This window comes from Cynocephalus volans, chromosome 6 (genome assembly GCF_027409185.1).
Source record: "Cynocephalus volans isolate mCynVol1 chromosome 6, mCynVol1.pri, whole genome shotgun sequence".
Classification (NCBI taxonomy): Eukaryota; Metazoa; Chordata; class Mammalia; order Dermoptera; family Cynocephalidae; genus Cynocephalus; species Cynocephalus volans.
This window is the reverse complement of record NC_084465.1, coordinates 133,659,143-133,680,590: the sequence shown is the minus strand read 5'-3', so window position 1 is coordinate 133,680,590 and position 21,448 is coordinate 133,659,143. Positions and strand designations below refer to the sequence as shown.

The window sequence follows — 21,448 nt, the reverse complement described above, 5'->3', positions numbered from 1 at the left end:
ATGCCTACTTAGCTCTTTTGCCCATTTTTTAATTGGGTTGCTTGTTTTCTTCTTGTAAAGTTGTTTGAGTTCCTTATATATTCTGGATATTAATCCTTTGCCCGATGTATATTTTGCAAATATTTTCTCCCACTCTGTTGGTTGTCTTTTAACTCTGTTAATTGTTTCTTTTGCTGTGCAGAAGCTTTTTAGTTTGATATAATCCCATTTGTTTATTTTTCCTTTGGTTGCCCATGCTTTTGGGGTCGTATTCATGAAGTCTGTGTCCAGTCCTATTTCCTGAAGTGTTTCTCCTATGTTTTCTTTAAGAAGTTTTATTGTTTCAGGGTGTATATTTAAATCCTTAATCCATTTTTAGTTGATTTTAGTATACGGTGAGAGGTATGGATCTAGTTTCATTCTCCTGCATATGGATATCCAGTTATCCCAGCACCATTTCCTGAAGAGGCAGTCCCTTCCCCAGTGAATAGGCTTGGTGCCTTTGTCAAAGATCAGATGGCAGTAAGTGTGTGGGCTGATGTCTGGATTCTTTATTCTATTCCATTGGTCAGTGTGTCTGTTTTTATGTCAGTACCATACTGTTTTGGTTATTATAGCTTTGTAGTATAGCTTAAAGTCAGGTAGTGTTATGCCTCCAGCTTTATTTTTTTTGCTCAGCATTGCTTTGGCTATGCGTGGTCTTTTATTGTTCCATATAAATGTCTGGATAGTTTTTTCCATTTCTGAGAAAAATGTCTTTGGAATTTTGATGGGGATTGCATTGAATTTGTATATCACTTTGGGTAGTATGGACATTTTCACTATGTTGATTCTTCCAATCCAAGAGCATGGGATATCTTTCCATCTTCTTGTATCCTCTCTAATTTCTCTCAGCAGTGGTTTGTAGTTCTCATTATAGAGATTTTTCACATCCTTGGTTAACTCAATTCCTAAGTATTTTATTTTTTTGGTGGCTATTGTAAATGGGCAGGCTTTCTTGATTTCTCATTGTGAATGTTCACTATTGGAGAAAAGAAATGCTACTGATTTTTGTGTGTTGATTTTGTATCCTGCTACTGTGCTGAAATCATTTATCAATTCCAACAGTTTTTTTGTAGAGGTTTTAGGCTGTTCGATATATAGGATCATGTCATCTGCAAACAGGGACAGTTTGACTTCATCTTTTCCAATCTGGATGCCCTTTATTTCCTTCTCTTCTCTGATTGCTCTGGCTAGTACTTCCAACACTATGTTGAATAGGAGTGTTGAGAGTGGGCATCCTTGTCTAGTGCCTGTTCTTAAAGGAAAAGCTTTCTGCTTTTCCCCATTCAGGATGATATTGGCAGTGGGTTTGTCATATATGGCTTTAATTATGTTGAGATACTTTCCCTCTATACCTAACTTATAGAGGGTCTTTGTCATGAATGAGTGCTGAACTTTATCAAATGCTTTTTCAGCATCTATAGAGATGATCATATGGTCCTTGTGTTTGAGTTTATTAATATGGTGTATCACATTTATTGATTTGCATATGTTGAACCAACCTGGCATCTCTGGGATGAATCCCACTTGATCATGGTGAATAATTTTACGTATGTGTTGCTGTATTCTGTTTGTTAGTATTTTAGTGAGGATTTTTGCATCTATATTCATCAAGGATATTGGCCTGTAGTTTTCTTTTTGGGTTATATCTTTACCTGGTTTTGGTATCAGGATGATGTTTGCTTCATAGAATGAGTTTGGGAGATTTGCGTGTGTTTCAATCTTTTGGAATAGTTTGTAAAGAATCGGTGTCAATTCCTGTTTGAATGTTTGGTAAAATTCTGCTGTGAATCCATCTGGTCCTGGGCTTTTCTTTGTTGGGAGCCTTCTGATAACAGCTTCAATCTCCTTTATTGTTATTGGTCTGTTCAAATTTTCTACGTCTTCATGGTTCAGTTTTGGGAGCTTGTGTGTGTCCAGAAATTTATCCATTTCCTCCAGATTTTCAAATTTGTTGGCGTATAGTTGTTTATACTAGTCTCGAATGATTCCTTGTATTTCAGATGAATCAGTTGTAATATCGCCTTTTTCATTTCTAATTTTTGTTATTTGAGTCCTCTCTCTTCTTTTTTTTTTGTTAGCCATGCTAATGGTTTGTCAATTTTATTTATCTTTTCAAAAAACCAACTTTTTGATTCATTGATCTTTTGAATTGTTTTTTGGTTTTCAATTTCATTCAGTTCTGCTCTGATCTTAATGATTTCTTTCTGTCTGCTAACTTTAGGTTTGGATTGTTCTTGTTTTTCTAGTTCTTTAAGGTGCAGTGTTAGGTTGTTCACTTGCCATCTTTCCATTCTTCTGAAGTGAGCATTTAATGCAATAAATTTCCCCCTTAACACTGCTTTTGCAGTATCCCACAGGTTTTGGTATGATGTATCATTGTTTTCATTAGTTTCAATAAATTTTTTGATTTCCTGCTTGATTTCTTCTTGGACCCATATGTCATTAAGTAGAATGCTGTTTAATTTCCATTTGTTTGTATAGTTTCCAGAGTTTCGTTTGTTATTAATTTCTAGTTTTAATCCATTGTGGTCTGAGAAAATACATGGGATAATTCCAATTTTTTTGAATTTATTGAGACTTGATTTGTGACCTAATATGTGATCTATCCTGGAGAATGATCCATGTGCTGATGAGAAGAATGAATATTCTGAGGTTGTTGGATGGAATGTTCTGTAGATATCTGCCAATTCCAATTGGTCTAGAGTCTTGTTGAGATCTTGTGTTTCTCTACTGATTCTTTGCCTAGATGATCTGTCTAATATTGACAGTGGGGTGTTCAGGTCCCCTGCTATTATGGTATTAGTGTCTATTTCCTTCTTTAGGTCTAATAGAGTTTGTTTTACAAATCTGGCGGCTCCAACATTGGGTGCGTACATATTTATGATTGTTATGTCTTCTTGATGGATCAGTCCTTTTATCATTAAGTGTTGTCCCTCATTGTCTCTTTTTATGGTTTTTAGTTTAAAGTCTATTTTGTCAGATATAAGAATAGCTACTCCAGCTCGTTTTTCTTTTCTGTTTGCATGGTAAATCTTTTTCCATCCTTTCACTCTTAGTCTGTGTGAATCTTTATGGGTGAGGTGGGTCTCTTGTAGGCAGCATATAGTTGGGTCCTCCTTTTTGATCCAGTCAGCCAGTCTGTGTCTTTTGATTGGGGAATTTAAGCCTTTTACATTAAGAGTTGTTATTGAAAGGTGTTGATTTATTCCTAGCATTTTATTGGTTGTTTGGTTGTCTTAGGTGTCTTTTGTTCCTTGCTTTCTGATTTACTGTTTGGTTTCTGTGTTTGTTGGTTCCTTAGGTTGTAGATAGTCTTTTTGTTTGCATGTTTTCTCTTCATGAATGCCATTTTTATTATACTAGTGGGTTTTGATTTTTCTTGGGTTTTTATGGCAGTGGTAGTTATTTTTCAGGAACCAAACCCAGTACTCCCTTGAGGATTTCTTGTAAGGGTGGTCTTGTGGTAGTGAACTCCCGCAGTTTTTGTTTGTCTGAGGAATATACTATTCGCCCTTCATTTCGGAAGGATAGCCTTGCAGGGTAGAGTATTCTTGGCTGGCAATCTTTGTCTTTTAGTATTTTGAATATATCATCCCATTTCTTTCTAGCTTTTAGGGTTTGTGATGAAAAGTCTGATGTTAGCCTGATTGGGGCTCCCTCATAGGTGATTTGACACTTCTCTGTTGCAGCTTTTAAGATTCTCTCTTTGTCTCTGAGTTTTGCCAATTTGACTATAACGTGTCTTGGAGAAGGCCTTTTTGGGTTGAATACATTTGGAGATCGTTGAGCTTCCTGGATCTGAAGATCTGTGATTTTTCCTATACCTGGGAAGTTTTCTGCCACTATTTTGTTGAATAAGTTTTCAACGGAATCTCCATTTTCCTCCCCTTCTGGAATACCCATGACTCGGATATTTGAGTGCTTAAGGTTGTCTGATATCTCTCTGAGATTTTCTTCAATGTCTTTGATTCTTTTTTCTTTCTTTTTGTCTGCTTGTGTTATTTCAAACAGCCCATCTTCAAGTTCAGAGGTTCTCTCTTCAACTTCGACAAGCCTGCTGGTTAAACTCTCCATTGTGTTTTTTATTTCACTGAATAACTTCTTCAGTTCAGCAAGTTCTGCTACATTTTTTTTCAGGACATTGATTTCTTTGTACATTTCCTCTTTCAGATCCTGTATACTTTTCCTCATTTCATCATGATGTCTAGCTGAGTTTTCTTGTATCTCATTCAGTTTCCTTTGAATTATCACTCGAAATTCCTTGTCAGTCATTTCAAGGGCTTCTTGTTCTATAGGATCTAGAGTTTGAGATTTATTAACTTTTGGTGGTGTACTTTCTTGATTTTTTGTATTTCTGGTATCTTTTTTTTGATGTTTATTCATTGTGGCAGGGGGTTTCACAGTCCACCGGTTTGAGACTAATGACTAACTAAGATGTTGCTGTGGTTGCCAATTTCGTATGGCTCCCTCCGTGACTCCTCAGTTGGCCTCTAGTGCCTTGTGTGTATGGTTGCCTTGGGTCTTGGGCCTCTCTGGGGAGCCACCTTTCTGGTCAGCTTGGACTCTGCTGGGCTGGTGGATCACATACCACAGGGTGTGTGATCTCTGTTGAGCTTTCACTTCCTGTGCAGGACTTCTCCCTGTTCCGTGTGCTCTGGCCCAGGCTGTTGGATCGTGCAGTGGCGACCCCACAGGGTGTGTGGTTTCTGTCGAGTCTCCACCTCCCTGGCCACACGTCTCCCCATTTTGTGTGCACTGGGCTGGGCTGGGACGTGTCTTCTGCACCCCTCGTCTATCAGCTGGGCCTTCAAGACCCTGCTCGGCACCACCTCGCCCAGGAAGTCTACCAGGTTTCTGGTAGGCACAGACGACCGGTTGCTCTGGGTGCCTTTGTAGCACTGTGTAGATCTTTCTCAGGATTTGTTCACCTTTGTATCCCCCCGGCATGGATCGAGTCTAGCGCCCACCTGCAGCCAGCCCTCCGGCAGGATCAAGCGGACTTGGGAACTCTCCTACCACACTATTCCCAATCAGAAATTGGTTAGGCGTTTTTCTGAACTGGTGGCCACAGAGATGGTATCTGCCTCCCAGTAACAGGAAGTTTACCGGGGGCCGGAGTCCAGGGTGTGGTGGAGTGACAGTCGGCCCCGCCCGTACTTCCTTGCCCTCCCGACACTGGCCGGGGACGCCCCATGCCACCAGCCCCGCCAGAGAACCGCGGAGGGAGTGGGAGGGGAGGCCAGCCCGCAGGCCCCGGGAAGCCCCGCGCCGGGCCAAGCAAGTGGGAAGGCTCAGTGAGGGGCCGAGCCAAGCCGGGCCGGAGCTGCCAGCACCTGGGAAAATGGAGGCAGCCCCGGGGCGGTGAGTGACCCGGTGATGCAGGCGGAAGCCGGGTGGGCATCAGCCCCCCGAGCAGGGCTGGGCCAGGGGTCACTCACAGGGCTGTGCCAGGTCGGGCGCTCACTCTCTGCCTCTGGTTTGTCACCTTCCCCGTTCTCGGCCGCTGCCGCCTTGGGCTGTTCAGTCGGTCCCGCGGCGTGGCTCGGGCGCTCCCCCAGGAGCAGCTCTTAATCTACAATCTTGTTATATTTTTCCTATGTGTATTGTCAGCCTTTGAAGACTTTTGCTATGTTTCATAGAATCACAAACACAAATTCTTATTTTATTTTTCCCAACTTTTAATCTTTGGCTTTTGTAGAACTAACAGGATTCACATGAGAATCAAATTTCCAACTTAAAAGGAAATACAAGGGAATTTCAAAAAATGCGTGAATTAGGGGCCAACCCATGGCTCACTTGGGAGAGTGTGGTGCTGATAACACCAAGGCCACAAGTTCAGATCCCTATATAGGGATGGCCGGTTAGCTCACTCAGAAAGCGTAGTGCTAACAACACCAAGTCAAGGGTTAAGATCCCCTTACCGGTCATCTTTGAAAAAAAAAATGCATGAATTAAAAAAGAACATGAATCTTTCCATCAATTTTTTGAAGACCTCTTGTATCTGAGCCTCATTCTTCTTAGTTTGGAGCAGTGCAACCAAGTAAGACTCCATAAAGATAGTGTGGTCTGATGATTTCATCGTTCCCACCATTTGTGCTGATATAAGTAGGTGGTTAAGGTGCTAACTAGTTCAAACAGCCCCCACATTGTGTCACAACAGCTCCCTGGACCTCATACAGCTTGACTGTCTTGTGGTTGGCATCCTTCCTGCTGTTCAGCTAGTCACTTGGCGGGTTAGTAGAGTAGTGAAGCATGTGGACCTAGGAGCCTGGTGCATCCAGCTCCCACCTCTTACCTCACAGTCTGTTCCCTCCTGGGGAAAACGTATATGCCAGGGTTCGAACTTCTTAGCTTATTCTCAGGATTAAATGCAGGCGGAGTGCCTGCTACATAGTAAGTACTCCATGAACGGTAGCTTCAATGCTTTCCCCTGTATACGTCCAAACTCCTTTTTAAAATACATGGCCAATAGTGATTTTCAAGATAAAGTGATCTTAGGCATGTATTCCTGGGGTTGCAAAATATACCACACCCACACACTCTCCTTTCTTGACTTTCTCTTGCTGCCATCTCTAGCCACCTGTTAGTCATTCCTGCCCAACTTCATCTTTCTTGGGTGACATTATACGAGATGTTTTTATGTCCAAAGCTGCCACTACCAGTTGCCTTATACCCAGCTTTAGAACACCACAGGGAAAAGATTGTACATAATTCTTCTAGGTTATTTTTCTTCAAAAAAGTAACATATATTCATTTCAAAACCATTTTAAAGTTAAAATTAATACAGTTGAAAGCAAAGTAAAAAGTAAAAGATCCTATCTCAATCACAGTCTCTAGTGCTAGTAATGATGTGTGTGTAAAAAAAATGTGTGTGTGTGTATTACAAAGAAAGAAAATGAAATCACACTATGTGTTTCATCTTTTTTCGCTTAGCCAAGTCTCCATTTATTCCACACCTCTTGAGGGCCTAATTTGACTAGGAAGACTTAGGCCATGGTTATCCAGTAGTGAGTAAAATAGTCATGATCCCAACCCTCAAGGAGTTTATAGTTTATTAGCATATACTTCCAAATGACTATATAAGGGTCTATTTAATTCTTTGCAGATACGTAACAATATAACATAATTTCATTCTATTGATATACCATAACTCATTTATTTAATGTTGTATTGATAAATGTTTGGGTTGTTCCCAATGTTTCCCTAGTAAAATGATGCTGAAGTGAATATCCTTGTACGTATGTCATCGGTACTTGTTTGAATATTTCCATAGGATAAATTCCTATAAGTGGAATTACCAAATTCCACTCCAGAAGGTTTTGCCAGATTATATCCCTACCATCAGCATATGAGAGTGACTGTAACCCAACACCTTCTCCAAAATGGGATTTATGAATCTGTGGTCTTTGCCAAATTAAAGGACAAAGAATTTCACATTAATTTTTATTACATTGATAATTAGGAAGAGAAGAGATTTAATGTATTTATTGATCATTTATTTCTCTTGTGCATTACATGGATCATGTCCTTTGCCCGTTTTCCCATTATTAGTATTCATCTTCTTTATTGATTTATAAGACCTCTTCCATGTATTGGGGATTTTATCTGTTCGGCTTGATGATTATTCAAGATTACTTGAAGTGGTGGTTTCCGACCTAGCCACTTGTGATGGATGCAGTTCCTCGTCAGAGGGACACACTGGGCAGCTGTGCTATATTTATTAGAAAATAAAACTTTGTTTTCCATGATGTAAGAACATTTGGGAGAGAGATAAGTAGATAAACTCTTTGAATTAGTTGGATAGTTCTAATTGAGTCATATCACTGTCATATGAACAACTTTCATTGATTTCCTGCCACTTTCAGTATAGAGTCAAAGCATCAAGTTCTTTTTGTTTTGGATGTTGCCCCATTTTTTGCCTTAACTCCAACTAAATTAGCTTATTCACCACAGCCCCCTCTGTTTTCCTCTGCCATCAGGGTTTGTTCCACGCTATTCCCTCGTCTCTTCCCCACAGTGCCCAGAGAAACATCTTTTATTGACCACCTCAACTCTTACCATCTTCGTGAGGCTGGCTGTCATCCTCCCAGCTCAGAATCATCTCTTCCTCTCAATTCCTGAAACATTTGTCGCTTATACAATTTCTGAGGCAATTGTCTTATGTTACCTTGTTTTTATCTGTTTAATCAGGACAATGCATTCCTAGAAAGCATAGCTGGCAACATTTAAAAGCCCGACTTAACAAGCGCTTACCCTTGCCTCTGTAATGGCCCCACCCACCCCACCCTGCCACTGGCCTATGCCTTTCTAACTGGCGAACATGTAGCCGTGGTACCTTGTTCCAGGGTCTACAGGAAGCTGCACATCTCGGCGGGTGGATAATTGTTTTAAAGTTAAACACAGAAACAAAGAAAGTAAAGTGTAATATTTGCATTTATTTTTTGAGATCAGACATAAAGACATCAAAGAAAATTGCTTGTTCTTTATTCCCCTCCTAGAACTTTACCCCCAAACTGCTCATAGATATTTATTTTCCTTTGTCTTTCAGTGTTCTTTGAGGGAAAAGTTTGAGAAGCAGTGTGATAGCCCACTTTGAGTGGCTGTTCCTGGCTTTATTTCTTGGTATTTTCTTTGCTCCTTTTGGCTTTTAATACCCATCTTAAGCCCTTTTTGCTTTGAGGTCCTGTTTTCCAGCGAGGATCCATGGCATTCTCTCTTACTGCCTGTGCTGGCTTCACATGCTCAGCCATGGATAAAAAGAGCTCCTGCCTCCCACCCTGGCCGCAGTTAACTCACTAGTTAAGTCTGACCATTCACTAGAAGTGAGTCACTGAATAGTTAGAGGTGTGTGTGCATTCATGCCTATTGTCCCCGGGCTAGGCAGTAAACTCCTGAAGGGAAGAGACTGTATCTTCTCTTTCTTTCTTTTTTTCTTTCTTTCTTTCGTTCATTTGTTCTTTCTTTCTTTTGGTCCCACAATGTTTCATATTTAGTAGTAGTACAATAAATACTTACTGAATGGATGAATTAAACTGATGTTATCTAAATAAATTTGAAAGGAACTTAAATGTCCATTAAATATAAATGCCATGTGTATACCAGGCTGCTTAATTATTCTTCACCTATAGTTTTCAGCTTAACAGACATTGCAATACATTTGCAGTCTAGATACTCCTTATCATAGTATTAGAGCTAACCAATTAAATGATTCTGTAGCCACTTTTTTGCTTCTTTCCTTTTCAGTGGCATTCAGACTATGCTATGTGGAGCCCTTGGAATTCCTGAATGCACTCCAGGAGCTGTTTCAGGAATCTGGGTTCTGGGCACACTCCCTTCAGCAGAGCTTTGCTCTTTATTTATTGGGGTTCCACTTAAGATTGCATTTGAAAAGAAGGGTTCACTTGGAAAACCATCACTCTGTTCCACAGACTATTGCATTTCAAACCATTTTTTGCAGAGTTAGAATCCCAGTCTCGCATGTCCTTTGTAAACATGGCTCTTGTTCCTGAGGGCTGCCAGTGGGGACACCAACAGCATCTGCATGTTAATATGGGTCTGGAATGAGGATGCCAACCTCAGGTGTTCTCGTAGCGCAGAGTCTACTTCAAATTTCTTTTCTCCTTACTCATTGGTTGAGATTTGCGGTAAAGAAAGCTGCACCATAGGCACAAAGGGCTCCTCTCCTTTCTCCTGTCCTTTATCTCGTTGCTGCCATTTGATGGGCTATATAGTTCACTCTTTTCTATAACATAGCTCCATGCCAATCTCTACTAGTTTTTGAGAGGAAATATTTTGGACCCTATAGTATAATCCTGATCATCTTATTATTTCTCACTGAAAATTCAGCTCTTCTGTTTGTTTTAAATGCCATTACCTGAAAAATGCAAGTAGTTTTAAAATATTTTTTTAAGTACAGATGCTTCTCAACTTAACAATAGGGTTACATCCTGATAAACCCATCATATGTTGAAAATATTGGAAGTCAAAAATGCATTTAGTACACCTAACCTATCGAACAACATAGCTTAGCCTAGCCTACCTTACACACGCTCAAAACACTTAACGTGAGCCTGCAGTTGGGCAAAGCCATCTAACACAAAACCTGTTTTATCATAAAGGGTTGAATATCTCATGTAATTGCTAATGTTGTACTGAATGCGTATCATTTTTGCACCATCGTAAAGTCAAAAAATCATAAGTTGAACCATTGTAATTCGGGGACCATCTGTACATTCACAGTGTTGTGCAGCCATCACCACTATCCAGTTCCAGAACTTTTTCATCATCCCATATCGAAGAGCATTCTTATTGTCATCTCTGCTGCAGATGCTTCTGCACTCTGTTTCTAGTATTTGTGGACTAGAAGGGTCAGCTCTTTAAGACCATCTGTTGCCTAACCTGCAGCCAGGAAACTATATTTTCAACTTATTTTTTCTTTGTCGATCAACAATGTCCAGCTCATAACACCCCATAGTATATCTGAAGATAAGTCACTCAATAGCCATTTATTTCTTAGTGAACCAACCCAACTCCTTTAACCTTTCCTTATTCCTTTAATCTTTTTATCTGACTTATTCATTATCTCTTCAAGTTTCTCAATGGCCTTTTTAAAATAAGACAAAACTGGACATGATAGTATAATAAAAGTCTAACCAATAGTGAATGTAGTGGAAGGACTGTGCTCCCTTCTTTAAGATTCTGTCAATCTGTTCTGCTAAGATAAGTGGCCAAGCATGGCACCCCAGGGGATGAGTTTGATATTGGGTCAGAGAGAACGAGGAGTTGGTCTGACCAAGGGAATTGTTTTTTGCCTCAGAGATTAGAAGTTCAGAAGGATAGGTTTGACTCACTTTACCAGCTTAGAAACAGATGAAGTCATGTCTCTTTTAATATTTAAATGAATGTTTTAGCTCTGTCCATGCTAGAGTACTAGGAGATGTAGTATCTCCTATAAGATGTCCTCCACCCCAGCCCCCACCTGTTAGTGACCCTTAGGGGCTCACTTGGTCCCAAGGGGCCAGCCTACTAACAGCATAGTTCTGGAGTACTGCTTCATCCTCAGCTTTGTGTATCCCGCAGCTGCATTTCCAATTGCCTGAGTATTAAATTTTATTCATCAAAAGTAGGCTCACTGTATCCCCACACCCCTGCAATCTTATAATTCTGTCTGGTGTTAGTATCCATTCAGTCACCTGAGCTAGAAACCTTGGGTTGTCTTTCACTGGTTCTTCGTCACGACCCCCATCCCCATCCCCACATCCAATCACCAAGCCCATTAGATTAAACTTCCTCAGTGGCTCTCTGTCTATCTTCTCTCTCCATTCCCAACCCTAAAATCCTGGCAAAGATGGTCATAGTCATTCATGTGGCCTTTAGCAACAGCATTCCAGCTCGGTTTCTCTTTCCACACCAGTTTCACCATGATTTTGCCAAAAGTGTTTTTCTAGTGATTTATCTGATTGTTTACTGTCCTTATATAAAAAGAGATAATGAATTTGAAAACATCCTGCATAATAACCTCTCATCTCCAGTGTAAAATTCTTCTTCCTTAACCTGGCACATGAGGCCCTTAAGATGATGGTCTCTCTGTACCTTTCAGAATCATTGCCTGTAATGTCTCCCATGAATCTTAAACTCCTGGCACACAGAACTGCTACTGAGGAAGAGGGGTGGAAGGCAGGACAGCTCTGTGCGCTTCCTCCTGAGGCTGCAGAAGTGATGTGTTGGGGAGCCAGAAGGAAGCCAAGTCCAGCTTCCCCAGCCCCATGGCAATGGAAGAATGAAGAACGTTCACACAAGGGCTGCAAGGAAGGCAGGATCCTCAGGGAAGAGCTGGGTGTTAGCTCTAGCAAAGAAGCAGAAAGTTCCATCTGCAAATAGTAGGGTAATTTGCTAACTGGAGTTCCAGGGCACACAGTTAAAAGAGGTGGGAGTCATAGGCTGGGAAGAATTGGGACCATTTTCAGAGCAACAAATCAATGTAAAGGGATTTGGGTAAAAGATGTTGAGAGATTTGGAGGGAGGGTTACCTTTCAATTTGTACCTGATGATCTTTGTATCTCTGGGGCCCAGGAGGTGCTTGATAAATGTTCTTGAATAATTTATTTCTGATACTTTTTCACTCTTTCCTAATTATGTATTGTTTATTACCTTAGTGTTACATTTAATTCTGATGGATTTCATTCTGTTTTTGATGAGCCATTTCTTTCAGTTACTCAAGAAAGGTTTATGAAATGCCTACTATATATCAACACTGGCTCATTTGTAGGGCAAAGATATGGTGACTTCTTCCTGGTCTTCATAATAAGAAGATGGACATACGATGTTTATGTATAACCTCTCGCTATATGTTTGTATGTTATAGTCTTTTTCTCTTATCATCCCAGGCTATGAATAATCATGTTCTGTGTAGTGTGTACTCTTCTCTTCTGGCCAAGTCTTGGGAGATCCTGTATGATAACTTCTGTGTTGCCTTCATACTTATCCACATCATGTAAGACTATGTGTCATATAAATTCTTTATGGAAAGGAAAGTCTTGAAATTTAGCGGACAGAATTCAACCTGCAATCGTTTTTACAGCTTGTCCAAGGAGTGTAATTACTAAACACTCAAAAGGATTTCAGTTAAGGTTGTTTTACCAGTAAGGTAGCCACATTGCCTGGACCCACTATACTAAGATTTCTTTTTGTTTGTTTTTCCTAAACAGATTCAGCCTTTTGGAGTTGAGTGTAAGTGAAGACATAGATAGACTTGGAAAGAAATCAGGAAGAGTGTATAAGTTTCCTTATAGAATCTTGATTCTCTAGAGAGCCCATTGTTCCTAAGAATTTTTTTTTGTTTGTGTTTTTTTTTTCCTGGTATCTATACATGGGGAAGATATTGACTAATTTGCTCTGGAAAGACAAATAGAAATCAACCAATATTTCCAATCTCCATCTCATGTACTATCCTTCATTTTTTTTAAATCCAAGAACTAGGGCTTCACTGTGATAGCCAGATTAAACCCTTTTTCCTGAAGATACGTGACTTTTAGAAGCATTAGGTGTTAGGTTAACATCTTGGTAACTATGAAAAACCTTTATCTCTCGTAGACTACGTCTGTGTACCCCTTGGGTTATATATAGCTTGGGTCTGGTTCAAACCTTCACTTTCCGATTCGGGAAACAGAAGTCAGAATATTACGTGTCTTGTGTAATAGCCAGTAGCATGTTAGTGCAGTTGAGAAGCGAGTCAGGTCTCAAGAATACCAGCCCAGCCTCTGCACTAAACCACGCTAGCATCTGTTGTCTGAGCTTCCGGGCTCAGCCTGGGCTGTTTGTCTGTTTATAGCACCCACTGCCCCCTGTTTATGTAGGCTGACTTAGCTTTTTTGTGATCCCTACTTTTAGTCTTCAGGTCTCAGTTGTGACCCTCTGCCCCATCTGTCTCAAGTGTGCAAGGAAACTTCTTTCCTTCTTTCTGCCAAAGCCTGTATTCCCTGCTTGTGTGTTCAAGCCCCAGGACCTCCTCCACCCCTGTGGCACCTTTAGGGGTGATTCCCTCAGCTGCTCCCTGCTTCTTTCTTTAAAGGAAGTACAATTTCATTAACCCCAGAGACCATTCCCAAATGAGCAGTTGTTTTCTGGGGAAGCCCAGCCTTTCTCCTCTAAGAAACTTTCCACCACCAATCCTTCTTCAACCTTCCCCAGTCTCTCCACTTTCCTCTCACAAGAGACTTCTGCAATTATTGCAGATTTCTGCTTTCTGTCCTTTAGCATGCCCCATAGTCAGATAGTCCACATGCTCTCTTCCACATGAAGTCAATCAGGCTTGCTTCTGGCCTTCTGCTATCTTCCTTCACAGCACTGTTTCTTCCTCCTTGGTGCCCCCAGGTCCCAGTTTGTTTTGTTTTGTATTGCCTTTGGAAGACATGTTTCTGAACATTTTGGATGCAGCCCAGCATCTCACTTTATGCCTGTCACCTTCTTTCCTTGTCTCCACCTGCAGCTTAGGGTTCTGGTCATCAGCATGAAAATGTAAAGCTACTCAAGCTGTATTTTCTCTCTTGTGCTTTTTTTATAGGTATAAGTTCTGGAACTCTGAAACTAAGGTCATGACAAAGCAGATTTGCCCATAGAAGGTTCCAGAATCCTTGTGACTTTTTGCTTTCTCCTAATGAGAGCACTTTATCATAGAATTCATCTGTGGAGCAGAGATGGAACATTTGACAAGAGACCCATGCTTTTTTCCCGTGATGTGTCAGGGTTAGTGAGAGAAGCAAGTTGGCACTGCACGAGGGCAGATGTGAGCTACTGGCTGGTGGCAGCTCTTTCCACGGAGCCCCAAGGGAGGGAGGAGGTGGCCACCAGCCTGTGCCAGCGAAGACCAATCTGTGTGTCTTAGATGCACACATGATCAGTCTGATCAAGAGGGTTGAGGGTAGAAACTGTGCAGGAAAGATTCTTCTTTGTGCCCAAATTGTGCTGTGTGCTAGCCGGGAAAGTACATGTTTGGATGCTGAAATTAACAGCACATTTGCCTGTAGATTTATCTTTCAGAATTTCTCTGGGAGTTTTTCCGTACACACCCTGTTCCATAGACATCTTAAGGAAGTTGTAAATTTTGCTGATTCTGCATTATTTAAATCGTGCTTGGTCATTCATTCTCATAAAATGTGGAATATGATTTATTGTTTCTACGTGGTAATTTTCACACGTGTTTGAAGTAGAGTAGTTTTATTACAAATTAATATATTTCTCCTCTCAAGTATATGCCAACACATAGCAATATTGCAAATTTGGAAATCTGTGTTATTTCTGTGATCACCAATGTTTGATATTAATGGCATAATTAATATTTTTATTACCACTTTTAAAAATTGAAGATACTCATTTCAAAATAGTGTATAAAAATTTTTATATGAGTATTCAGTAATGCAATACATGTATTAATAAGCTAAATATTTAACTAGACAGCACAAAATACCTACGTTATTGTGCAATTACCAGTTCTACAAAGAAATTTGGTTTATATGCTACTAAGTGCATTAAAACATCATTATATATTAAGTGTGCTATATTTATTTGCAGGAGCTATGTTTTTCCTAATAGATACTTTATGTTGGCCTTTTCTTTTTCTCATGGTATAAATTTTAAGCATTTAGTAGGATGACTGCATGAGTATATATACATATTCTGGAATAGACTTTTAACACCAGGGTTAGAGGAAAAAAATCCATTTCTCTTAATCTTTGCTAAGATACTGGCTGATGCACAGTTTAAGAAGAGAGTATGTTTGAAGTAGCTTCTAATAGATATCAGACATCCTCTGATATTATTATTGATAGAAAATATTTTATATCTGTACAATTTTATAGTCATCTTTAAGTAATATTTATTAAGTACCCCCAGTGCAGTATAGAGATACCTTAGTTTAAAAAAAAAAAAAAATCCCTGAAGGGAAGAGAATCTTTAAAAAAGAAGTTGGTGCAGGTGAGGTGGGGTTTAGAAACAGTCTGTTTCCTTTTGCTGCAGTTGGCAGTGTTGGCACTGCAGGGGAAGTGGCAGTGGACTTGGTCTGGGCAGGTCCAGGGTGGTGGATTTGGTCTGGGCGGAGGATGAAGTGGAACGGGACTGCACTTCTGCCTTCTGATGCTCACACAGCCAGCTACCTGGAGTGGGCAGGGACCCCTTTCAGGTCACCAGGCTGCTGTGACGTGAGTCAGGGGATAAAGGCCTCACTTGCCATGCTGACACTGGGTGCATCTCTGTCTCCTGCATTATCCTTGCTGGAAGGGATGTCTCCACCCCCCTCTGTTACTGGTGCTGCTGGGATACCATACAGCCCACTCTCAAAAACTCTACATCCCAACCAGAACTGTGCATCTTCCTGCTGAGGCCAGCAGACGAGCCCAGCAGAGCCTGGCAGAGTGGCCTCTGTCTCCATCACAAGCAGACAGTTGGGGCAGGTCAGAGCAGAGGGTCTGGCCTTCTAGTCCATCCTTGGTCTTCTGTCTCAGCCTATTTTCTTATGATACCCTCCCTCAGAAAGTGCTTCCAAAGAGAGAACTGAATGTTTATTCATGGTGACACTCATGAAACCTTTTTTATCATAAGAGAACTTGGCCAGGAAGAGATCAAAATGAGATGCACCAGAAATATGATTGGTTTCTTCAGACCATAGCCAGCTTTCCTGCCTTTAGTTTTTATGGATTACTTAAGTTTATAGAATCAGTAATCTTTTCCATTTCCAAAGGATTGGTTTTGTTTTGGGGGGAGGGCAGGGATGAGGGCGTGGTGATATGGACTTTTTTTCTTTTGCTAATTTACAGTGCTAACTTTGGCCCTGTTTCCATTAGGAGATGAAAGCATGGAAATTAAAAAACAAATTACAGGAATGAGAAGATTACTGAATGACAGCACTGGGAGGATATATCAGCGTGTTGGCAAAGACGGAGAAAAATTAAAGGAAGAGCCCCATGATCTGGATTTGGTCTGGCCTCAGCGTTTGAACTCCTCTGCTGAAGGCCCACAGAGTGTCCACCCTTCTTCGCGTGGTGCATGGAATGAGCTACCACCCCAAAGTGGGCAGTTCTCAGGGCAGTATGGCACTCGTTCTAGAACTTTCCAGAGTCAGCCCCACACCGCTGCGAGCTCCAATGGTACGGTTGTATCAGACATTCAGAATGCATTCATGGGGGGGTTGCACTAACATGTTTTATTTCTAAATATTCAGCATGTTCTTTGAGTTCAATTTATGAAACCTTTCCTTAATTACCTGCCTTTGCTGAGTTATTTTAAAAGGCAGGGAAGATATAAAGGAAAAATGTAGAAGAATATTAAAAAAAAACAGAATTGAGAATCGGGAAAGATAGCGGGTTCTATATTATAAGTGAAGATTTTCTAGTAGAGATTCCAGCCTTTTAAGAAGTTAGAGCTGTCATTTGCTGACATTCAGATATTATTTCAAAAGAACATTAGAGTAGAAAGAGCTCCCCTTTGTCACTAAAAGAAGCTTCCTGGTCATATGGTATGTCACGAATATATCCTCTTGCTTACTTCTTCACTTTTCTTCATTATCAGAAGAGTCCTAATTAAAGTGAGGGCTGTTAACCCAACCTCCTGCGCAACACCCTGGCTCAGCCTCTGTTCCAGTACTAAACCAAATGATCCAAATTTTATAAATTGCTTCGTTAGCATTGAAAACTATTCCTTTGAAGTAAAATTTCCTTAATTTAAACTCCCTAATTGTTATGAAAAAAACCAAATGACAATTTTTTGAAGCTTAAGGAAGAAAATTGATGCTTTTTTTAAAAGTCACAGTCTTCTATCCAGTGATACTGGATGTTATTTGTTCTATAAATTATGTATAGTGCATAGATCTATAGTTTTCATAAAAAGAATAAGAAAGAAATTTAAAGGCATTTTCAGTTTCTTTAAAAATTTTAGCTAAGGGTTTTTTTTCGATTCATTTTCATTTCATGGTATTCTTCAAGAAAAAGATACTGTTTTGATATTTTTTTAAAATGCAATTTGCAGTAAACAGTTCAGAGGCATGAAAAGCCTTCCTGAACCACTGATGAGACAGCAGGGGGACCCCGGGGATGTACCGGTGTCTTCCCTTCCTCTCAATATTACATAAGCCAATATCAAGTTCGCATGCTGGCATGATTCCAGGTTAGAGGGAAATGGCTCTTTAAAGACTCCTCCATAAAAATAGGAAGTCAGTTCTCTTTAAAATTAGAAAATGATTTATAACAAGCTAAAAAAGTGTTGGTTTTGTCCTCTAAAAATGATAAAAATAGTACTTAGAATAGTGACTAGGAATATTCTATAAGGCCCTCCTAACTCTTCAGCCATGGAAGAGACAATAAGAGAATAAAATACTTCTAGGTATGTATGAAGTTAGTAAACTCCACATTGATAAGTTTTGGGTAAACAGTGTTGTGTTTTCTAGTATACAACAAGGATGGTGGATTTACTTTGGAAAATGTTATTAATGTTAATAAAAGTTATAAATATAAATTCTCCCACATCAGTTTGAAAATACATCTTTTTGTGTTTATTATTTGCATACTTTTAATAGAAATGTGTTATATAGAACTGTGACTACTTTGGTATTCCATTGGAATTATTTGCAATTTTAAAGTTGTAACATCTCAGTCTGCTGAAGTTTTGAATGTAAGTAGTTGTGCTCCTCCCATTAAGTTGTCTTTAATTATTTCACAGTTTTGCTGTGGTGGGTTTTTCTCTATAGTATCCACAAATAATGCATATTATAGGATTTAAATTACATTTAATATAATATAAAGCATATAATTGGAACAAAACCTTAGAACTTACCTTGCCCTCCTATGAGAAAACCTAAGCAGTGGCAGCCTCTTCAACTGCCCCATTTTAGGTAGTAGGGTGAACACTGATGCTGGAGGAAGTGTGATGTAACAGTGATTTTCCAAATGTTCCATCTTATTCTTAGGACAATAGGAAGATACTCGTTTACATATAAGGGAACCAGAATGGGATAGTTCTCTTAAGGAAAAGATATTAAATTTAAACTATGAAGAGACTATGGTGAGGAAAATGTAAGAAATGAGAATGGATAAAAGATATAGGAAGAATTCCTTTATTAAGTTGGAGAAAAGCCAACTCACCAACACCCTCTCACACATCTAGTTAAAATATATCCTCTCATCCTTGTTCGCCTGATTTTCCCCACCCCAAACACAGCACACACCGACAGTATTCTAGAAATTTTCATGTGTTCAAAGTTCTTCATTTATGAAATAACACCCTTAACATGAAAACTAATTTATAAGTTCAGCCTTATAACACCAAGGTCATGGGTTCGGATCCTAGTACCAGCCAGCTGCCAAAAAAAAAAAAAATCCAAAACTAATTTTTAATAGTTGGACTCATTTAATTCTTAATATGAACTCATACACAGCTACTAGCTTTTTTGTAAGGCTGTTCTCAGAACTAGTGTTTGTGCACACTAGCGTGAGTGTGTTGATAGTGAGTTTTTATGGTGGTATTATCTGAGATGAGATGAGGTGGTCTGACCCTAGGGAGCTGCTGTGACTGCACACTGTGTGCACATGTTCATGCAGGCTCTGGCACCTGGACATAGCATGCACCTTACAATAGAAAAGCCTGGATAGTTAGATAAAGTCAGACCCCAAAATTTAAGCTGTAAAGATGATTGGGTACATTTTCCTTAACACAGTTTCATAATAATTGCACATGCTTCAAAATCCTATTAAGATGCCTTCTTTTTTTTCCTTCTTTATAATTTTGTTGTTATTGTTTGGAGTCTGTCATTCTTTTCTTTCGTGCTTAGGAGAACTTCCAGTGGCGAATTCTTCAGTTGGATCAAACTGCTGTACTTGTAACTGCCAGTCGACGTTGCAGGCCATTCTCCAAGAACTCAAGACCATGAGGAAATTAATGCAAATTCAAGCAGGTACAAGGAGCAGGCCTTGGAATGAGTCCTTTGATTTTCAGTGTATATCTGACATCAGCAGTCGAGATGTTCATTGTGCTTTTGTTATAGAGTTCTCCCCACCTGCCTCCCTTGCTGTGCCTCTTCACGTAGCCATTTGCTGAGCTTCTTCTACAACCCATTTTTTTCTTTAGCAAATCAAACAATTTTTTTTATTGCTACTAATACCACTCATATACTTATTTGCATGTACTCAGTCTGCTTCATCTCATAATCTCCTAGTGCTTCACAAATGTCAGTTAATTACATTTCAGGACAGTTGTATGTGGAGGAGCCCTTTAGGAAGCACAGGCTTCACTGCTGAAGATGTCTAAGGATGTGAGCAACAGGAAGGTTGAGCCTCAGGCCTGCCTGTAGCTTTTCTCTCTCCCATTCAGAATAGAGAAGCTCAGAGACACCTCACATTCTGTCTTCAGTTATGTGACTCCTCTGTCTGTTTTCACCACCACTGGGCAAGTTGAAGAACAGAAGAGCAGTGCCTTGCAGTTTGGGTTTGGCAGCCCAGTTTCTCCTCTTATGGCTGTGTGACTTCACTCTGCCCCCGACTTCTCAAATTTGTAAACGGAGGATTAATATCTAACTCACAGGATAGTTTTCAAAATAGAATGAGATAGTAAGGTAGATGAACTGTGTGAGGCATGATACAAGCATAAGCTATTTCATTAGTGTCGCTTTAAAGACCGTGGAGCATTTCATAGAAGTCTGGAAGTCTAGGTCTTCAGTATAGTGGCTGTCTTTCCTAATCTCCATAATTGGGGGGAAAAAACAGATTTTTTTGGTTACAGGTATAAGAAATAATAAATCGTTTTATTAAACCTTCCCTCTTGTCAAGGGAAACTGCTACTTAATCTTAGTGTAAAGCAGAAATCAGACAGCACAGCCTATCTTGACCAGCTTCTTACCCTTTATTTGAATGGTATTCAGGAAGGTCATCATTTAGAAACTCTTCTTGGTGTCATTTAGTGAATTGTTGTAAAATTTTAATATTCAGTGATGTGGTTTTGATACAAAAAGCTTAATACTTAGACATATCAGTCACCCAAGATCACATTAAAGTAAGGTGAGCTAAAGGCTACCTCAAAAGCAACATCTTTTCAAGTTGAAAAAATCTGGTTTTATCCCAAGGAAAAAATAAGCATTTTGGCTGGGTCAGTAAACATTTGACTCACCTTGTTCCATCATGATCATCTGTGTTTTTATTAACCTGGCAAAGGTTAACATCTCCTAAATGAGGAGCTCAGAAAGAAGGTTACTTTATTATGTATGGATCCTTTTCTCAGAGGAAGAATTTGTTAGCACTTAAGAAAATATGCATATGAAATGGTAGTGGATTTATTTTGTTACCTAAGCTTCTTACTACTGAAATGGCAAACTACAAATTGCAGCCATTTAAATCCTTCTTAGAATCTATTAAATAAATACCACTTGGTCACCATGTTTTCTTTTCTGAACCTTTGCAGATTAGGGAGGTAAATGATTCCAAAGCTGTAGGGTAGCATAAAGGATAAACTGAATCAGTTACTCTCCTTTAATTTTCTTAAACTTAAAAATTTGTGTCATATGAGTAGATTTATTTAAGGTTTATTGCTTGTAAGACTTAGGTTTAAATTACATTTAGAAAGTTTCACCTTTATCTTAAAGAGAATAAAGGAAGAAGATCAAGTGGTAAGATCTGGGTGCCGAAGACTTGGGCTATGAGGAGAAGAAAAACTCTGATCAAGTCCCTGTGTTCTTTCAACCAAAGTTTTCACTTTTAATTAGGAATCATGAGGCTTAGAGAGGCTGCAGCCCAGACCATGGTGATCATTTTGCTTCATGATCCCTGTGACTCTGGGGATGTAGACCCAGCTTGGGGGGGAAATGCAGCTAGAACAGGGAGAAGTTCTCAACTCTGGCTGCACATCAGAATCACTGGTGAAGCTTTAAAATAATACGGATGCCCAGTCC

At 39.7% G+C, this 21,448-nt stretch overlaps 1 protein-coding gene across 6 annotated transcripts in view; it reads left to right on the top strand.

Moving 5' to 3' along the window:
* The window catches only part of BEND7 (BEN domain containing 7), an 85,523-nt gene that overhangs the window by 16,606 nt on the left and 47,469 nt on the right, over positions 1–21,448 (top strand). For all 6 annotated transcript variants that reach the window (XR_010023864.1, XM_063100107.1, XM_063100106.1 and 3 more), the window contains exons 3-4: positions 16,362–16,664; positions 19,340–19,462. Coding sequence is in view for 5 of the 6 variants with exons in the window: in XM_063100107.1 (XP_062956177.1) it covers positions 16,362–16,664; positions 19,340–19,462 (426 nt within the window). In the remaining variant the exon portion in view is untranslated. The remainder of the gene's footprint in view (positions 1–16,361; positions 16,665–19,339; positions 19,463–21,448) is intronic.